The sequence below is a fragment of the Dendrobium catenatum genome, unplaced genomic scaffold, assembly GCF_001605985.2.
Source record: "Dendrobium catenatum unplaced genomic scaffold, ASM160598v2 fragScaff_scaffold_133, whole genome shotgun sequence".
In the NCBI taxonomy this organism is placed as follows: Eukaryota; Viridiplantae; Streptophyta; class Magnoliopsida; order Asparagales; family Orchidaceae; genus Dendrobium; species Dendrobium catenatum.
The window spans coordinates 7,787,422-7,807,801 of NW_021318595.1; the positions used below are offsets into that span (position 1 = coordinate 7,787,422).

General features: G+C 36.5%; 1 protein-coding gene across 1 annotated transcript in view; it reads right to left on the reverse strand.

Annotated features, from left to right (window-relative positions):
- Positions 1-363: 363 nt before the first annotated feature.
- LOC114580718 overlaps positions 364-20,380 on the reverse strand; it is a 75,384-nt gene continuing 55,367 nt past the window's right edge. The window contains exons 3-5 of the mRNA XM_028699173.1: positions 8,276-8,314; positions 1,109-1,193; positions 364-641 (exon numbers count right to left, since the gene is read on the reverse strand). Of these exons, the coding sequence (XP_028555006.1) occupies positions 559-641; positions 1,109-1,193; positions 8,276-8,314 (207 nt within the window). The 3' untranslated portion in view covers positions 364-558. The remainder of the gene's footprint in view (positions 642-1,108; positions 1,194-8,275; positions 8,315-20,380) is intronic.

Below are 20,380 nucleotides of genomic sequence, written 5' to 3' on the forward strand. Positions count from 1 at the left end.
ATTTTTTATTTAAATATTCACATAAGCCAATTCAACAAAAACTTGATTCAAATCAAACACAATTGAGTAAACTCCCCAAGTTGAAATCAAAATCTTTTTAATAAAAATTTATTAAATTCAAATAATTTTAATAAAACAAGTTTAATAAGAAAATAATAAGAAAGCTCAAATTTGTGTAACATGATACAAGCACAGATTTGTGCTGCACATAACATAAATTATAATATCCTAAATTTATATATATTTTACATAAATAATAAATATGATAAATAATTTTAAAATTTTTTAAAATATTCACATAAGCCAATTCAACAAAAAAACTTGATTCAAATCAAATACAATTGTGTAAACTCCTCAAGTTGAAATTCAAATCTTTTTAATAAAAATTTTTTAGTTCAAATAATTTTAATACTAAAAAGTTAATTTTAAAATAATAAGAAAGCTCAAATTTGTATTACATGATACAAGCACATATTTCTGTAACAAGACTTACTTTCCAACAAACAAATTTGATATCCTTTCAATAAACCTCTACAGATTTCACCTTCTACAGTATGGCTACTGGATGTTACAGCCACCTGAGTCTTGCGCACGGCGTACATTGCCATACGCAGAGAGTTCCACAAGATCCAAATCCCGTCCTATAAGTTCGTGAAACGAGTCAGCAGAAATTTATTGATGATAACTAATGGTCCGTTCGTAGTTTTTTATTTAATAATTGTTTTTAAGAAAATTTATGACTAGAAACAGTTTTTTTATAATTAGATTTGTTAGAGTGTAATAACTATCATAATATTTTTCTTTGAATTATTCGAAAGTTTGTTTTCCTCTAACAATTCAACAAACAGCTGTAGCAGTCTCAAATAGGGCAAATTATTAGATCCGGTCACCATGTAGAGATACGTCCGGACACCAATAAAATATTATTTTAAGTCAAGTGCGTCAAAAGCGCAGGTAAAGCGCACCTAAAGCCTTGATTAATAATTAATAATCAAATATTGTTCTTGATTTCTATCTAAAAAAATAAAATAAAGAAAATTTGTCTCAAAGGACCCTAACTCATTCTTAAGATATGCATAGATGAGTCTTGAATGAAGCAGCAACATACCTGATACTCTACAATAGGCACTCTTCTGTATGAGGTCTGACTTGGATATCTCGGTTTTATTTCCTTTGAACCGATTAACAGTAGCCTGAAAATGGAAGAAAGTTATAGAATAACTTGTCCATGATAAAAACCCACTGATAGATGAAGGCTTTTCCTGTATTTTTTTCTTTTTAAAAAATTTGGAAAACAAGAGTGAAGAATCCAAAGAGATGATCTCCTTACTCGTGACAATAGGAAATACATAAAATTCCTAGGCATCTAAGTATACTGAATGGTCCTACACAAGTTGATCAGATTAACATTAAAAAAAGTAGGAAATAAAAGAGAGAGACTAAGGATTACATAAATAGAAATAATTCATAATAATTTGTAAAGAATAAATTTTATCATATATAAAAAAAACAAATGAAAAATGATGATGATACAACAACAACAACATCAAGCCTTTGTGTGGGGCCGGCTACATGAATCCTATTTCGCCATTGTGTTAGGTTAAAAGTGAAATTCTCATTTAAATCTAGTAAAGAAATATCATTTCTAATATTTTCTAACCAAGCCTTTTTAGTTCTACCTCTAACTTTCTTAACATAAGTCAAATCTAATACCTCAACTTTCCTAACTAGGTCATCGGAAGGCCTCCGTTTAATGTGACCAAACCATCTAAGGCGACTCTCTCTAATCTTATCTTCCACTGGAGCTACTCCAACCTTTTCACGTATATGCTCATTTTGTATCCTATCTTTAAGGGACAAGACACTCATCCACCTAAGCATCCTCATCTCTGTAACACTTAACTTAGTATTATGCTTCTCTTTTAATGGCCAACATTTGACACCATAAATCATTACAGGTCTCACCACCATCTTATAGAATTTTTCCTTAAGTTTGAGGGGGACTTTTCTATCGCACAATAAGCCCGATACATTCCTCCACTTCAATCATCCAACTTGAATTCTGCTGATAATATTCCCATCAATTTCACCATCACTTTGAACAATAGATCCAAGATATATAAAATGTGTACTCTTATTAATTACTTGATCGCCCAAAGTCACAATCCCCTCAATAGGTCTATTGCTACTAAAATTACACTCTATATATTCAGTTTTAGATATACTCAAGAGAAAACCTTTAGACTCTAAAGTTGACCTCCAGAATTCAAGTTTACCTTCAACTCCCTCTCTAGTCTTATCAAAAAGAAGAATATCATCAGTAAAAAGCATACACCAAAGTACATCCTCTTGCAAATATCTAGTGATAACATCCATGACTAAAGAAAAAATATATGGACTTAAGGCTAATCCTTGATGTAATCCAACCGAAATAAGAAAATACTTGGTCAAACCACCTTGTGTTTGAACACAAGTAATAGCTCTTGCATACATATCTTTAATGATTTGAATATAAGCATAATTAACTCCTTTCTTTTCAAGAACTCGCCATAACACTTCTCTCGGAACTTTATCATATGCTTTCTCTAAATCAATAAATATCATATGTAGATCCTCCTTATTCTCTCTATATTTCTCAATAAAACCTCTCAATAAATGTAAGTTGATCCTTTTTAGGAATCAATCAAAAAGCCCCTAAATTTTTCAAGTGGAGTCTAGCACCTAAATTTGAAATATTTAAAGAAGAAATAAAAATCATGTTCTTTTATTTATAATAACATCATTCAAATCTTGAAGATCATAATAAAACTATCAACTTTTATTCACAACAATTTGTTAATTTCTTAATGATTTGGTTATAACAAGCACAAATATGAATGACTAGCTCATTTTAAATGCTTAGATCTTAATTTTGTAAATAGAAAGATTTAAATGGAACGCATGCAAATGTCCCAATTTTCAAACGTGCTTAAAATTAAGGATGTTATGATTAATAAATACAAGAATAAATACAAGAATAAATAAAGAATGTAAAACAAGCAGAAGATAGATGACTGTTACAAATTGGTTGTCAATAGGCATAATAGAATGCTCCTTTGATTATTGGAGGGGATTTCAATTGTATTTTATCTCAAGAGGAGAAAAGAGGTGGGAAGAAATTCAAAATGAACCAAGGCTCCAAAGATTTTCAGAGTTTCATGATCAACAATGATCTTCACCTGGTAAATTCAATGGGACCTAAATTCATGTGGTGCAATAATAAATCCGGAAGTAATCGTATTTGGGAGAAATTGGACAGGTGCCTTATAAACTCTTCTGCTATGAATTTTCTTCACTTAGCTATCATTAAACACCTGCCTCGTTTTGCTTCGGATCACTGTCCATTAGTTTTGGAATTATTCAAACTAGTGGACTCAGTGAGGAAAGATATTAGATATGAAGAGATTTGGGCTACTTATTATGGAGCAACGGCATTGGTGAAGAAGATTTGGGAAAATAAATGTTCTGGTAGTCCGGCTATCATTCTCAGTAAAAAATGTAAGAAGACTCTAAGAGCTCTATTCTTTTGGAGTAGAGAGAAACATAAAAACTTATCTCAGCTCAAGGAGGATCTCAAAGCAGAAATTCTGGAAATCCAATTAGAAGAGGCAGAAGTTGGTATTTCTATGGACAAGCTTCAGATTTTGAGAAGTAAAATCAATGAGTTAAATGTTACTTTAGCTAGACTCAATACTTGGTGGAAGCAAAGAGCTAAGATCAAGTGGATGGAGGAGGGTGACTGTAACTCCAATTTTTTTCACAGTTTTGCGAATGCTAGAAGAAACTTAAACTGGATTCATCACATCAAGACTTTAGAAGGGGAAATCTCAGAAGATGAAACTGTTATTCAGGAGACCTTCTCAGTTTATTTCAAAAATAAATGGCAGAATAGGGAGTGTTCTCTGGTAGGTTGGCCATTTCCGACAGAGACTCTTGATGAGGCGGATCAAGCGATGCTTGGTGCAGATTTCTCCAGAAATGAACTCCAGCTTGTGGTGGAGAATTCGGACAGAAACATATCTCCAGGATTAGATGGGATTACATTTTCTTTCTTAAAAGACTTTTGGAGTATTATCAAAGAAGATGTGTGGAATGCAGTTAGCCAATTCTTCAAGGAAGGTAAGATGGATAAATCCTGGAAAGAAACTTTAATAGTTTTAATCCCAAAGATTAAAAATCCGCAAGTTCCTAGCAACTTCCATCCCATCAGTCTTTGTATGACCATCTACAAACTAGTTGCTAAAATGATGTTCAATAGGCTAGAAAAAGTCTTGCATAAGATTGTATCTGAAGATCAAGCGGCTTTTGTTAAAGGTCGTTCTTTAAATGATCATGTTTTATTGGCCCAGGAGGTGTTTAACAAGTTCAGATGGTCTAAAAGTAAGGAGGGCTTATGTGCTATTAAAATTGACATGGAACAGGCGTATGATAGTATGGGGTGGTTAACTTTGAAGCAAGTTCTGTTTCAGTTCAGATTTCCTAATAAGTTCATTGAACTTATTATGCAGTGTGTGCTGGATCCTAGATTTTGTATTTTGATTAATGGAAAGAAAACAAGTTGGATTGAAGGGAGATGTGGTTTTAGACAGGGATGTCCGTTATCCCCGTCATTATTCATTTTATGTTCTCAATTACTTTCCTATGCTATTAAGGAGAGGTGTAAAGGAGTTTCGGTTTCCAAAAATGCTCCCAAGGTAACACATCTGTTGTATGCAGATGACATTTTGCTGTTTTCAGAAGCTAAGCTTAAGTCTATCAAGAAGTTAAAAAAGATCATCTCTAACTACTGTATGTGGACGGGACATAAGGTGAATGAATCTAAATCGTTGATCATCTTTGGGAAACATACTAGTAGGAAAGCTAAGCAGGCGGTTACCAAAGCTCTGAGCTATAAACAAGTTAAAGAGTTTGATTATCTCGGGGTAAGGATGGCTTTGAGAAGGCTGAGCAAAGTTGATTTCCAAGGCTTATTAGAGAATGCAGCTAGCAGACTGAACACTTGGGGTAAGAGATGTATCTCCTTGGAAGGTAGATTGGTTCTTGTGAAATCTGCATTTTTGACTCTACCTTTATTCATTTCTTCTATTTCAATCGTTCCATTGAGCATTCTTAAAGAATTTGACAAGATGTGTAGGGAGTTTATATGGTGTAAAAATAAGGGGGAACCTGGTATCCATTATGCTTCGTGGGATTTACTTTGCAAATCTAAAAGTGGAGGTGGTCGTGGTTTATTTTCAGCTGTGGATAAGGTGGGTCCCTTAAGAGCTAAATTTGCTTGGAGCTTTATTTCAAAGCCTTACTCTTTATTGAATCAAATTTTAAGAGCTAAGTATGGGGAAGATGTTTGGTCTTCTGTTAGGAAAACTGGTTGCTCGTCTACTTGGAAGGTTATCACCAGCGGAGCTAAATTCCTAAGAAAGGTTATAAGATGGCAAATTGTTAATGGAGAATCTATAAACTGGTTATATGATACTTGGATTCTAGATAGGAGTATTGCTAAATGGCCAACGTTTGTAAATATACAAGATCCTACTGATTTCAATCTAAGCTATTTCATTGAGGAGGGACAATGGAAGTTGGATAAGTTGAAAGAGATCTTTGGGGAACAACTGATTGAGTCTATTATGAGAACCTCTATTGTAGCAGGCAACGGCTCAGACAGGTTGGAACTTATCAAGATGTATTCTGGTAAATCTGTTACTGGCCTGATAAGAGAAGCCGAAGAGGAGTTGGATAATCAGAATGCTCATTGGAATTGGATGAAAAAATTGAAGCTTAATCCCAAAACGGAACTCTTCTGGTGGAGAATGTATAATAATGCTATACCGTCGAATGCTATGTTGGTTAATAGGAGGATTACAACAGTTTCTGGTTGTCCTAGAAGAAGCTGTAATGAGATTGAAGATGGAAATCACATTGTGGGAAGTTGTGTTAAAACTTTGCAGGTCATTGCTTTACTGAATAAATGGGGTTTCCAGGTCCCGGTTTTCGGTAATTTTGAAGAATGTTTGACTGGTTTACAAAGAATGATTGGAAAACAAGATTTATCAGCCAACTTGTTCTGTAATGCTATTTGGCTGGTGTGGAAGAATAGATGTAAACTTGTTAATACAAAGAGGGAGAATTCTGTTAATTCCATTGCTGCTGAAACTGTTTCTTATGCGGTTAAAAGTAATTTTGTTAATATCCACCAAGTCATCTGGAATGCTAACCGGCTTCTGCTGTATAATCATTGGCATCCCCCGCCCCTTGGATGGATTAAAATCAACTTTGATGGTGCGTTGAGGAGGAACAACTCGGCTGGAGTAGGTGGGGTTGTGAGAGACCACAAGGGTAGATTTTTACTGGCGTTTGGCAACTCACTTCATCATTGGAATGCTGCTCAAACTGAATTGCATGCTGTGAAGTTTATAAAGTTTGTGAAAAGGGATTGGATGTCGGAATCTCTTGGAGTCATCATTGAAGGAGACAACAGTAACATCATTTCTTTGCTCCAAAAAGAATTCAAAAGGTGGAAGGTTAGCAATGCTATTGATGATAATTTAGATTTCTTACTTGATTTCAATCAAGTTATTTTTTCTTTTACCAATAGGTTGGGTAAAAAATTAGCGAACATTTGTGCTAATTTGGCTGTAGAAGGTTCTTTTGTTTGGGAAGATCTTCAAGGTACTTCCATTCCTTCTTCTTTCCTAAATTGTTTGAAAGAGGAATGTGAAACCTTAGATGTTCCGTGAGTGTGCTGTTTGTATTTTGTTTCTCGTCGTTTTTTTTTTAATGCAATTTTATGCATTGGTTATCAAAAAAAAAAAAAAAGTGGGTAACGAAATGCACTAATTAATTATAAAGTGTTCATTTTGTAGATATGATTACTGGAGCATAAGTGTATGATGTGACACTTTCCTTGTAAAAGAAAGGACACATAGCAAAATAAAACATATAAATCGAATATTGAATTATTCTTAACAGAGAACTATGAAGTCACTGATAAAGCCAACTATGTTAATGAATTCAAAGTAAAAAAGTCACTTGTGAAAGTAACAACAACAAGTCTTTATCCTAATATGTTCAACAACATGAATCCTTTTTCTCCATTGTGTCAGATTAAGAGTCAAATTCTCATTTAGATCTCATAAACAAAGGTCATTTCTAATATTTTCTAACTAAGCCTTTTTAGGTCTTCCTCTACCTTTCTTAAAATAGGTTAAACATAATACATCTACTATCCTAACCAAGTCATTTATGTGACCAAACCTTCTAAGACGACTGTCTCTAATTTTATCTGCCTCTAGAGCTACTCCAACCTTTTCATGAATATGCTCATTTCGTATCCTATCTCTAAGAGTAAAGTCACTCATCCACCTGAGCATCCTCATCTTTGCAACACTTCACTTAATATTATGTTTCTTTTTTAATGGCAAACATTCTGCGCCATATAACATTGCAAGTCTAACCACTATCTTATAGAATTTTCCCTTAAGTTTGAGTGATACTTCTCTATCACACAACAAGCCTGATGTTTTCCTCCACTTCATTCATCCAATTTGAATTCTACTAAAAATATCCCCATCTATTACTCTTAGAGATAGGATACGAAATGAGCATATACGTGAAAAGGTTGGAGTAGCTCCAGTAGAAGATAAGATTAGAGAGAGTCGCCTTAGATGGTTTGGTCACATAAAACGGCGGCCTTTCGATGACCCGGTTAGGAGAGTAGAGGTATTAGATTTGACTTATGTTAAGAAAGGTAGGGGTAGACCTAAAAAGACTTGGTTAGAAAATATTATGAATGACCTTTCTTTATTAGATTTAAACGAGAATTTGACTTTTAATAGGACACAATGGAGAAAAAGGATTCATGTAGCCGACCCCACGTAGTGGGATAAAGGCTTGATGTTGTTGTTGTTGTTGTATTTTACCATCACTCTGAATAATAAACCTAAGATATCTAAAATGTGTACTCTTATTAATGACTTGATCGCTCAAAATCACTTAATGAAAGTAAGCATAATAAAAATGATACTGTTAATATGAAGATGTGATAAAAAGATTAAGGATTATATCATGCGATAAGAGTAGTATATATTTAAAGATATGATTATGAAAAAAAAAAAATTAAGTGCTACTTTTGGGTGTTAGATGTACAAGAATCTCAACAAGCAAACTTCTATGAAAAGCAATAAAATAATTTCTCTATAGATTAGAATTACGTGCTACTTCAAACAAGAAATTTATGTACCTGTAAAACCTGACAGTTCTCCAACGTGCTCTTACCACCCTGAAATATGCAAACAATCAATAGAGACAATATAGCAGATTATAACTGCAAATGAGTACTCTTTGTAGACATAAACAGACTGGGTGGTGATCTTGTTCTCAAAAATTGTTGCTCAAGCCATGATGACTATAATAACTTGCATGCATGCATCGTAAAGTTCTTGGTTTAGTCAGAATGGATAATATTAATGCACACTAATGTAAAGTTGAGAGGGTTCACATTCAATGAATATGTTACCAGTCTGTACCATTACACTACTTATCCACGAAAGCCTTGTATTCACAAGCAAAGCTTGACATGGACTAAAACAAACATGTCCTAAAGCAGAGCCCTGCATTGGGTACCCATACCCACACCCACCCACGTACCCACCCATACCCAATGGGCATGGGTGGGTATGGGTACGCCCATAGCCTCGTGGGTGGGTATGGGTGGGTACTCAACATCAGAGGAGAACCAATTTACATTACTAATCATCTTATACATGCAATATATTATAATAATCCTTACTATACAGTGCGCAACACTGAACCGCGTCACGACCATGATAAATTTTGATATGTGGCTTGAAAGTTTGCAGTCAAAGAAAATGGCATAAAATCTCAATGCCATCATTCTATGGCAGACTGCATTCAATAAGCTTGGAAAGTGGGTGGGTATGACATCCGAAAAGTCACAATAGGTGGGCGTGGGTGGGCAAAGCCCGCCAACGCAGAACGTGGGTACCCAGTGGGTACCCAACCAGGACCCCATGTAGGGCTCTGTCCTAAAGCCAGTGTCGAGAGCACAGTCCTCATTTTCCCACCAATGGTAACATTTTATATGTAGATGTACAAATTCTATAAAGCACCTGATAGACTGGCTAAATTTGATTGGAAGTAAATTAGGAAATTTCCTAACCAAGAGGGATTTCTTTAGGAAGGTTTTTAATCAAAAGAAATTAATTACGAAATTTTTCCTTTTTTTTTTTTGAAGAAATGCTATAAGCAATATTATTAATAGAAATCAAGAAACAAAGCAACCTATGACAAGAAACACTTGTTACATTCCTCCTTTAACAAGTTAAAGAAATAAGGAGGAACCTTATTGCAATCTAATCTATCCCAAATGAAATCATATTCACTAGCAATGTTAGAAAAACAATCCGCTAACTTATTGCAATCCCTATTCACAACTTGAATGATAACTTGATTAAAATATCTTAAAAAGAAAAAATCACCTTGTATGGTTCCGTCTTCATAGAAATCCTTTTTGCTAAGCATTTCCTTCACAAACTTCATAACAAAGAAGTTATCTCCTTCTATGATAATACCTTTTGTTTCATACATCCAATCTTGAATAAGCTTCCTCAAAGATAGAATTGCTTCCAGCTCCATTACCGAACAATCCCAGTGAGTGCCTTTAAATCCAAAGGCAAATAAAAATCTACCTTTGCAATCTCTTATGATCCTGCCAACTCCTGAATTATATGAACTATGAAGGACAGCATCAATGTTAAATTTAATCAAATCGTTCGGAGGGGGATTCCAAGTAGAAGAATTCAGCCTAAGCTGATTAGAATCCCAGTTGACCGAAGTTAGATTAAAGGAATTTGAAGAAGAAGCAAGGCTGACTGCATTAGCTGCTATCAAATTAACACTATCTTCTTTGCTACCATGTATCATTCTATTCCTAATTTTCCAAGTCAGGAATACCATGGTACAATATAATTTGCCCATAAAAGAGTTAGATTTAGACATAAAGAGCAATTCCTGGTAGCATATATCCATGCTGGAGAAAACCGGCAGATTATAACCCCACCTGTTAATAATTCTGATAACTTTATGAAGGAAAATACAATGGACTGCTATATGTTCTGCATTTTCCACATTACCACATCCTTATGTACATCCATTGTAGTTGATAAGTCTTCTATACATCAAGAAGTCATTAGAAGGAATAGAGTTATGATCTAGTCTCCACCAAAACAACTCCACTCTTGGGCTTAATTTAAGGTCTCTTAATCATTTCCAGTTTTTTATCTTCAACTTCATGGCTTCTGTTATGATCTGTAATCATGCCAGATAAAGTTTTACCCGAGAGCTTGAACAATAACTCCCTCTCATCAACAGGAAGTTCTCTATGAATAGGGATAACATTGATCAATTTAACAAGTTCCTCACCGAAAACTTGTTTTAACTTCAAAATGTTCCAGCTACCGTCTTGGATAAAAGCATTTAGAGTACATTGATCATCTTGAAGTTCAGCCACAAAAGTTGGCCAACACTTTATACTTTTGTGTAATAACCAGATATCCTTTGACGTGTTAACTTTTTTACCATATGCTATTTTCTACCTCATTATTTTCTTCAGGAATTTAGCTCCAATATTGATGATCTTCCAAGTTGAAGACCTTCCATAAGAAAATTTTCTGAATTTCAGAAATCTTCCCCATATTTAGCAATCAGATTTCTATTTAGCAAGGTGTTCGGTTTTGAAATAAGGCTCCACACAAATTTAGCCCTCCAAGGCCCAATTTTACCAACAGCAGATACCACACCTTGTCCTCCCCACCTTTGCTTGCATAACGTTTCCCAATTAACATAATGGAGACTTTCGCTTTTGTCAAGTTTCCTCCACAAGAAATCTCTACTCAATTTATCTAATTCATTTAGTACTCCCATTGGCACTAAAGAATGAGTAGAAATGAAAATAGGTAGAGTTAAAAGAGATGATTTAATAAGAAAAATCTTGCCAGACAAAGAAAGAGACCGATTCCCCCATTTACTTAATTTATCTAAAGCTTTTTCAATCAAATACTAAAAGTCCACATTAGATAATCTTCTCAATGCCATTCTTACTCCCAGATAGTTCAACTCTACTTCTTTAAAGCCCATAACTTTAGTGAGGGCTTTGGATCTACATCTTCCAACTGATTTCCTAAAAAGCATTGATGATTTCAGCACATTTACCTTCTGACCCGTCCAGCTGCTATAATTCTTCAAGATCTTTAGAATTATCTTAGCACTTTACGGTTAGTTTCAGAAAAGAAAATAGTGTCATCTGCATATTGCAGATATGAAATTTTTTCCGCAGCTGGAGCAATTTTGATACCAATTCGTTTCCCTCTTTGATTGAAAGCCTCACTCAAAAGCTGGGAATATAGAATGAACAAAACCGGAGACAATGGGCAGCCTTGCCTGAAACCACATTTTGCTTGAATCCATTTTGTATTATTGCCATTGATAATGATAGTATAATTCGTATCAATTACACATTGAAGTAAATAATTTGAGAATTTCCAAGGAAACCCAAGGAATTCTAAAACTTGCTTCAAGGTTTCCCATACCATACAATCATAGGCTTACTCCATATCCACTTTGATAGCCATCAATCCTTTTTTTGCTTTAGAAAATCTAAATTTATTAAAGATTTCTTGAGTGAGCAAAATATTATCAGATATTGATCTACCTTTAACAAAAGCTACTTGATTTTCAAAAATCAGTTTTGGAATAAAGACCACCATTCTATTCAATAACATCCTTGCTACTATCTTGTAAAAAGATTTGCATAAACTTATTGGTCTATAATTGGAAGGAATTAGAAGATTCTTCAATTTTGGAATTAACACAACAACAGTTTCCTTCCAATCTTTGCTCATAACACAGGAATTAAAGAATTGACAAATAGCCTTCCACATCCTCCTCTTTGATAATGTTCCAATAACATTTAATAAATGAATAAGAAAGGTCATCAAGTCCAGGAGCAATATTACCTTCCAATTGACGAATAATAGATTCTAGCTCTTCTTTTGTGAATTCAGCCAAGAGATAGTTCCTATCTTCATCTCCCAGAGTTTCCATGAACCTCGGCCATCCAGAAACTTGCATCTTCTATATTTCCATTTGTCTTTAAAATGATTCAACAAAACTTCTTCAATTTTGCTTTGTTCTTCCACAAGAATACCACTGTAATCCTTATAAATTTGATTGATAAAGTTGCTGTTCCTCTTGGCTGTAGCAATCCCATGAAAGTATTTAGACTTAAAATCACATTCCTTCATCCATTTAACTTTAGCTCTTTGCCTCCACCAAGTGCTAAGCCGACCCGAGGTAGAGTTTAAATCTAATACTTTAGATTTCAGCAGACGGATTTTTTCATCTGATAAACTACCTGAATTAGCCTCTTCTTCTTGCAGCTTCAAGATCTCTTCCTTTAGTTCTTCCTTTTTCTTATTCAAATTTGAGTGTTTAGCTTTACTCCAGTAGAACAGAGCCTTCAGTGCTCTTTTTGACTTCAGATTAAGCACTTGTACATCGTCACCTCCAGTAGATTTCCTCTAGGAACTTGCCACTACAGAGTAAGACGCTGGATAAGTGGCCCAAATTTCTTCAAATTGAATCTGTTTCCTCTTAATAAAACCTTTATTAAAGATTTTAATTAAAATTGGAAAGTGATCTGATGCTATTCTACCCAAGTGACGAACCACCGCTGGTTGAATCATTAACAAAGCAATTGGATTTATAAGACAATAGTCTAATCTTTCTAAGATCCTTGTCCTCCTTTCTTGTTATTACACCAAGAGTATTTCGGTCCAATAATTCCAGTATCATGGAAATCACAGTTATTCATAAACAAATTCATATATTGAGGTCCTTGAGAGAACACAAACCTCTTGCCACCTCTTTTTTCCTCTTGAGATAACACAATTAAAATCACCACCCATGATGAAAGGGAGATATGTGTCCGAGAATGACTCAAGAATTTCCCATAAATTTCTTCTCTTGTACACTTCTTTGTTTCCATAAACTGTTGCCACTAGCCAATCACCTTTGCTTGGAATTTTGAAAATACCCACTACCACTTGTGAAGAAGCATGAATCACAGAAAAAGAGCCAAAAGTTCTTTCCCAACATATCAAAATGCCGCCTGACATTCCTTCAGCTGGAACACTGAAATAATCCCAGTTAACTCCTATCAAGGAGTTGATTTCATTTCTGTCAATTAATGAAATCTTGATTTCTACCAATCCAAAAAGAAAAATATCGAATTCTTTAACGAATTCCCTCAAGTATCGAGAGACTTCTTTTTTCCTTGCCCCTCTACAATTCCAAAATGCAATGGAAGTCATTTATGATTAAAAATGGGATTGCTCCCATTCTTATTCATCTTGTTCAATTCACCTTTCCTTCTTTGAGATAAGATATTATCCTTGCCCAATGATTTGAGTTCTTTATGAAGCTTCACTTTGGCTTTAACAGATTCTGTCTCTTCCTTCATTGGAGCTGAAATCTCAAATGGCTTAACTTCAGGCAACAGTTCTCCTTCTTCAACTTCATTTGATTTACTTACATGAGAAACCTCTTCTTCTTCAATGCAAGAATTGAAGATGCTAAATTTGTTAGTAACTTCTGTAGGTTTCTCTATACAACCTACCTTCTCAAAATCATGAACTACAGGATTGATGACTTCCAACACAGTATTCTCCTTTATCAATTTTGACTTCCCACAGATAATTCCAGCTGAACGATTTATTTCAACTACCTCTTCATTCACTGCTTCAACAATTGCTTCTAAGTTAGGAACAGGATTTCCTTTTGCTATTTGATCCACTACTTGCTCCTTGTTAAATTCTGTTTTCCTGACAAAAACAGCTTTTGTTTTGCTGGACTTGATAGCATTATGATTGAAAATTCCAGTTCTAGGCAAGAATCTCCTTCTATTGTTCTTGACCAGAGTCCAAGGACCATAAGCATCCTCTTTACTATCTGCAGGAGGGATTGAATTTGATTCAACACCAACACCTTCTTTAACTGGATCTTTCATTAAGCTAGTAGAATTCACTTCCTTACAGTCTCCCAGCAAATGTCCCACTTTACCACATTTAAAGCAAAATGTTGATACCTTCTCATACTCCACCTTCTGTAAAAACCGACCACAAGACCCTTCCACCCAAACTCATAAAGGGAATTGTTGGTCTAGAGCCATGCGAACGCATACCCTGGCATACTCTCTTTTGCTCCACTGAAACATATTGTCGTCTATCCATAAAGGATGGCCAACCATAGAAGATATTCTCGCTACATTCTCTTCATCCCAACACATTAAAGGAAGGTGAGGAAACCTTACCCAAATATTAGCAGTCAAACCTTTAAAAGATGAGGGAGAGAACATCAGGGACCATCTGTAAAATCCCACTGTGGTCATTCACGTACCAAGGTCCTCCTTCTAAGATCTTTTCCACTCCTTCCATTTCAGAAAATGAGCAAAGAATCCATCCTAGCCCAATTGAAGTTATATGAAACTTCCCAATAGAATTCCATTGCCGCCTAGATTGAAAGGAAGAGCCCTTCCAAAAACCTTCACTACAACAGATTTTTGAAGTATTTCAGAATTCACTTTAATATTTGATTCATTGAGCAAAATGGCCTTCCCATCTTCAGAAATTAGGGAATTATCTTTAGTGAAATTCACCTTGATGTTGGGTTTCCTGACCCAATGGTTGGGAATTTGATTCTTAACTAATTCCACCTTATTATTTCCTTCTACGGCAATATTACAAACACTGGGATATTTTCTTTAAGTTTCTCATAAAAGGAGACGTCTTTCTCCTGAACCAGCTGATTAGCATTGAAGTTGCTGAATCTATTCACAAAAAGTTTCATCCCTGAAGATGATGATGATTCATTGTCAATGGATCTTCTCAAAGGAAATTTTTCTCCAGTCAACTTAGGAAATTTATCAGAATCAATAAACGCCACTTCCTTCCCTTTCCCGATCACAAGAGGAGATTTCTGCTGGATAAAAATTGAAGGTTCCTTAATCTGAAGACTTCCACCTTTGAATGCCCTGAATTGAACTTCAGTCTGATCGAAATGGGATGGTGAACTTCCGGGAGGTTTCCGGAGATCATCAGTGACTGCCATCGCCGCCACCGTCTTTGATGGAATGACCGCCAAAAGGACGGACGGTTGAAATTTTTAAAAAAACACGAATTCTCTTCCTTCCTTTCCACGAGCTTCTCTCTCTAACTTCTCTTTCTAACTTTTGGGAATAAGAATAATAGAAGTGTATACTTGAAAGAAGGAATTGAATTAGGAAATATTTCCTAATTAAAGAGAGCATATATGGGGGCTAATTTAGGGGATTAATTAGGAAATGTTTCCTAATTGAAGATGACATATTTAGGGGCTGATTTGGGGGGATTAATTAGGAAATATTTCCTAATCGAAGAGGACATATTTATGGGATGATTTGAGGGCTGATTTAGGAGGGAAATAATTACAAAATAGGAGGGAATTATGAGAGGGATGTTTGGATATTTGTTGTTTAATTGTGTGCTTTAAATAGGAAGAGAGGATTAGTGTTAGAGGTATGCTTGATTATTGTGTTCTCTTGGAGTTTCTTCTTGGCATCTTGGGCTCTAGCTTTGTCTAGGGATTGAGAGATAACGATCCTCCTCTCGAATCAATTGTATATTTGCTTTCGTTATTTCCGTTAGTTCTTTTTTTTGCCATAAAATTACTGATTTGACAGTTTTCCATCAGATTTTGTGGGAATCGTTTGTTGTTTTTCTTTATCTTTGTTAGGGTTTAGTTAAAATATTCAAGTATTTCCTATCAAATTGATATCAGCGAAAATCCTGGACAATTGTGGGATGATTTTGCTAAAATTTCAGCAGTGAATTTTTTATCGAAAGGAGGGATCTTGCTGAATTTTGGATCTAATATCCATAATTTTTATGGCGGCCAAGAAAGTTTATGCGTTGAAAGAAAAATTTGAAGGGGAAATGAGTCAAATAAAAGCCACAATGGAAGATCGACTCTCATTCATAGAAGACAAAGTTTCATCCATGAAAGAAAAGATGTCGGCAATGGAAGACAAATTCTCTAATCTTCATCTAGTGGTAAAGAAGATTTTGGACAATCAAATTCAAACGGCACATCGGAAGTGAAGGGACTGATGGGAAGAACTACGAATTCTGATTTTCGTATAAGGGAAAGCGATGGAGAAATCATGGAGGAGAAAAGGGGAAGGTATGTAGAGAGACGTGGAAATAGGGAACAAGGAGTAAGGGGTGCTGATTGGGAGAGAAAGGAGAGAAATTATGGTAGGAGGGGTGCTAATTTTTGAGAAAGGAGGGAAGAAAGTGAAAAGGGGTTTGAAGATGAACATGTAAGGGAAGATCGGGGACGTGGGGAGAGCAAAGCACTTGGGAGAAGGGAAAATATGGATGAATACGGTGAAACGGGGGAGAGCCAAAGGTGAGGAAGCTGAAGAAGCTAATTTTTAAAGGGGAGCACGGATATGGATGGATCTACAAGGTGGAGAGATACTTCGCCGTCAATGAGTTGACGGATAAGGAGAAACTGACAGCAGTAGACCTATGTTTGGAGGGGAAGGTGTTGTCATGCTTCCAGTGGAGAAACCAAAGGAGACCTATATGAAGCTGGAGAGCATTCAAGGACTGTTTATTAGAACGTTTCCAAACCGACATGGGAGGGGACTTCTATGAGCAGTTTTTTGCACTGGTGCAGGATGGAATAATGGTTGACTATCGTAAGCAGTTCGAGCACCTAGTCAGTTGGGTGGAGCGATTATCAGAAATTGCATTGGAGGGAAACTTCATGAAGGGGCTCAAGGCAAAGATTAGAGTGACATAGAAAGTCATGATGCCTCGTGACTTGTGAGAAGCCATGAAGTTAGCACAGCTGGTAGAAAAATAGAAGAATCTAGAGAAAGGAGTCAGTTGCAGTAGCTCAGGAGGCACTTATAGAACGATGACCGCTTTTTTAGCACCCAAGGGGCCTACATGAGGAAGCATTAATGAGACTCCCAGGGATAATCCAGCAGGAGGAGGAAGTGGGGGGAACTTCAAATGACTGACGGAGAGGAAGATGCAGGAGAAAAGGGCGAAGGGACTATGCTTCAGATGTGATGAGAAGTATAATCCATGGCACAAGTATAGAGATCAAACTCTTAAGGTTCTCACCATTTGTGATGACGAGGAAAATAAGGGAGGTGAGAGTATGGGAGAGAAAGATGCAGGATAAGCTGCATCTGGATGTGGCGGAGATCTCCCTGAATTTAGTAGTAGGACTCACTCTGAATCATACCATGAAGGTGAAGAGGGAATTAGCAGACAGGGAGGTGGTGGTATTGATCGACAGGGGCTACTCACAATTTCATCTCCAACCAGGTCATGAACCAATAGAGGGTGAAATTGGTGGATACAGGATGTTATGGAGTGATGATGGTTATAGGGAAGGTAGAGACGGGCCAGGGGATCTGTAGAGTAGTTTTGACCATACAGGAGGGTTCAGGTGAGGGAGAATTTTCTCCCATTGGAGTTAGGGAGCACTAATGTCATCCTGGAGATGAAGTGGCTACAAATCTTGGGAGACACTAAGGACAACTGGGGGGCACTGACAATAAAGCTGGTGGTGGAAGGGAGAAGAGTTGTGATAAGAGGGGATGCAGGGCTTTCCAAAGCCATGGAATCACTTAAAACCATGGTGAGGAGTATATAAGAGGTGGGGAAGGTTATCTGGTGGGACTACTGTTGACTACTGTAATATAATAACAAAAAATAAAAATGGGAAGGATGAATCATTACTTCTTCCATCCTCTGCAAGATATCCAAGCACAGCCGCCTGGATCCACTACTCAAATCATGCATCTACTATGGCCAAATCCTGCAGAAATCCTATACCAGTTGCTCTATCTCCCATTTGCAGGAAAATAATGATAAAAATGGGAGTTTGAAATCTTATAGCTGCTCTCAAGCACTTCCTCCCTCTTACACGCACGCAAAAAACCCCGTAGCTACCGTCCTCTTCTTCCCTATAAAAGCCAACCAACCCTCCAGCCACAGCAACCCTTCGGCCGACTTTGCCTGATCTGAAGCTTCATCTACTGAGTCGTAAATGACACCTCTATCCGCCAACCACTTCCCAAATACCCTCACCCTGTCAATGCTCCCGATTCCTCAAGTCGGTGTCAACACTTCTACTGATCTTCTTCTCCTTCGCTTACCTCTCTTTGCTTGATTCCCTGAGCCAAAGTCCGCTGACCTCACAGCCTCAAGTGGGAGCCGCACATCCCTATCTAATTTGCCTCCAAACCCTTCGCCGAGCTCACCAAATCGATCCCGTCGGCCGCCTCTTCCTCCTTCCATGACATCTAAGCCCCAGCTGAAAATCCTGCCGAAACCCTCTCTTTATCACAGCTTTTGTCGAAATCATCCTATAGCCCTAGTCCTTGAACCAGTCGATCCCTCCAATCTTTTGATTATAGCCGCAAGAAACAGCAAAGCTCGACCTCAATCCACTGTCCGAGCCCTTACATATGCTTGGCAGCCGATCTCCTGTCTACCCAAATCCTCTCTGCCGAGCCCTATCTAAGCCTCAAGCCGACTGACCTTAGCCTCTTCCTCACCTATTCGATCCATTTGCTTGCAGCCAAATCCAAGAGGGTAATCCCCCTCTCATTTTTTTATTATTATTATATGTTTTCTTATTACATTATTAGTGTTAATTGATATTGATGTTAATATTACTGTTAATATTATATTACATTTATAATACTACTATTATTACCATTATTAAGCATATTTTATTAATGTTATATAATAGTAATAGTATAATAATAATACAAGAATAAATTGACATTAATAGTAATATTAGTGAATATTTAATATTATTATTAATTTATGCAAAAAAAAGAGGATGAGCTTCCAAAAAAAAAGAAGAGAGTTTCAAAAAAAAGAAGAGAGTTTCAAAAAAAAAAAAGAAGAGAAAATTTAAAAAAAAAAAGAGAAGAAAAAGAAAGAAAAGAAATAAGTTTTGATTTGTATTTTGTCTCGATTTTCATGCCACCATCGTCGCCTTTCCGCAAAGGTATAACCTTCTAAAACTCAAAAATCCCACATTCGGCATTTGTGTCGAGTCAGTGGATCGACAATTAAGCGCTCTCGTAGCACGGTAAGAGGAAACCCGGTGTGACATACAGCGAGGCGGGTAAGCCCTATACATGCTCTTGTAGTGTAATGGGGACGTCCCTAAGTACCTGTACACGCCCCTGTGATGTGGCAGGGAAAGACACTTGTGTTTTCAAATAGGTAACTGAAGCCCCCATACAAGCCTTTGTAGCATGGTGGGATCGAATATGTATGGCCACGGTGTCACCCGACACCAACCATACGCGCTCTGGCAGTGTGGTGGGATGACCCAGTTTCCCATAGTTCCCCCTAAACAGGGAGACATCGGGAGGCTGCCGAAATTTCGTCTGAAATGCACAAGGACTTGTACAAATTAACAAGGGACTTACGAATTTGATTTGGACCAAATGACAAGGACTAGGACTTGAATTTGAACATCAAATGAACTAATTTCAAACTTGAATAAATGAGCAAAAGATATACATATATTTGTGCATAACTTGACTTGAACAATCAATTGTGAACTACACTTGAACATGAATAAAAAGTGAGCCTGATTCAAACCACGGGGAACATGTCATAAGCCACTAAACAACGAACTGGATCTCAAAATGATAAGTGCAATATGATAGGAAACACGTGTAGATCGCGAGTATTTCCTATCAATCTTCTCAAAACAGTGAAAATCTTCACAAAAACCCGCACCAAACCACAAAAACAATAGAAAATTTGTATTATTTGATGAAAGGAACACAGAAAATAGCAAGATACACTTGATCCTCTATTCGAGAGGAGGATCGATCTCTCCCAAATCTCTAGACGCCGCTTGAGCCCAAAGAAAACCTAAATCAAAGAGATCTCAAATTTCAGCCAAATTCAAGATATCCAAACCCTAAGAAAATCAACTATTTAATGCATATAAATCAAAAGGAATTCCCTAAATAGTCCCTACATTCAAATTTCCCTCTCAAATCCCTAAAAAATCCTTCCTAAAATGGTCCGCTTGGGCGGTTGGGACGCCCGATCTCCGCAGGAGGCGGAGATCTCGCGAAATGCCGTCCCCGTGCGGACCGGCAGGACCGGTCTAACACAATATTACGTTGAAATCAAAAATGTTGGAGGGTCTTAATCACCCAAATGAGAGTCAA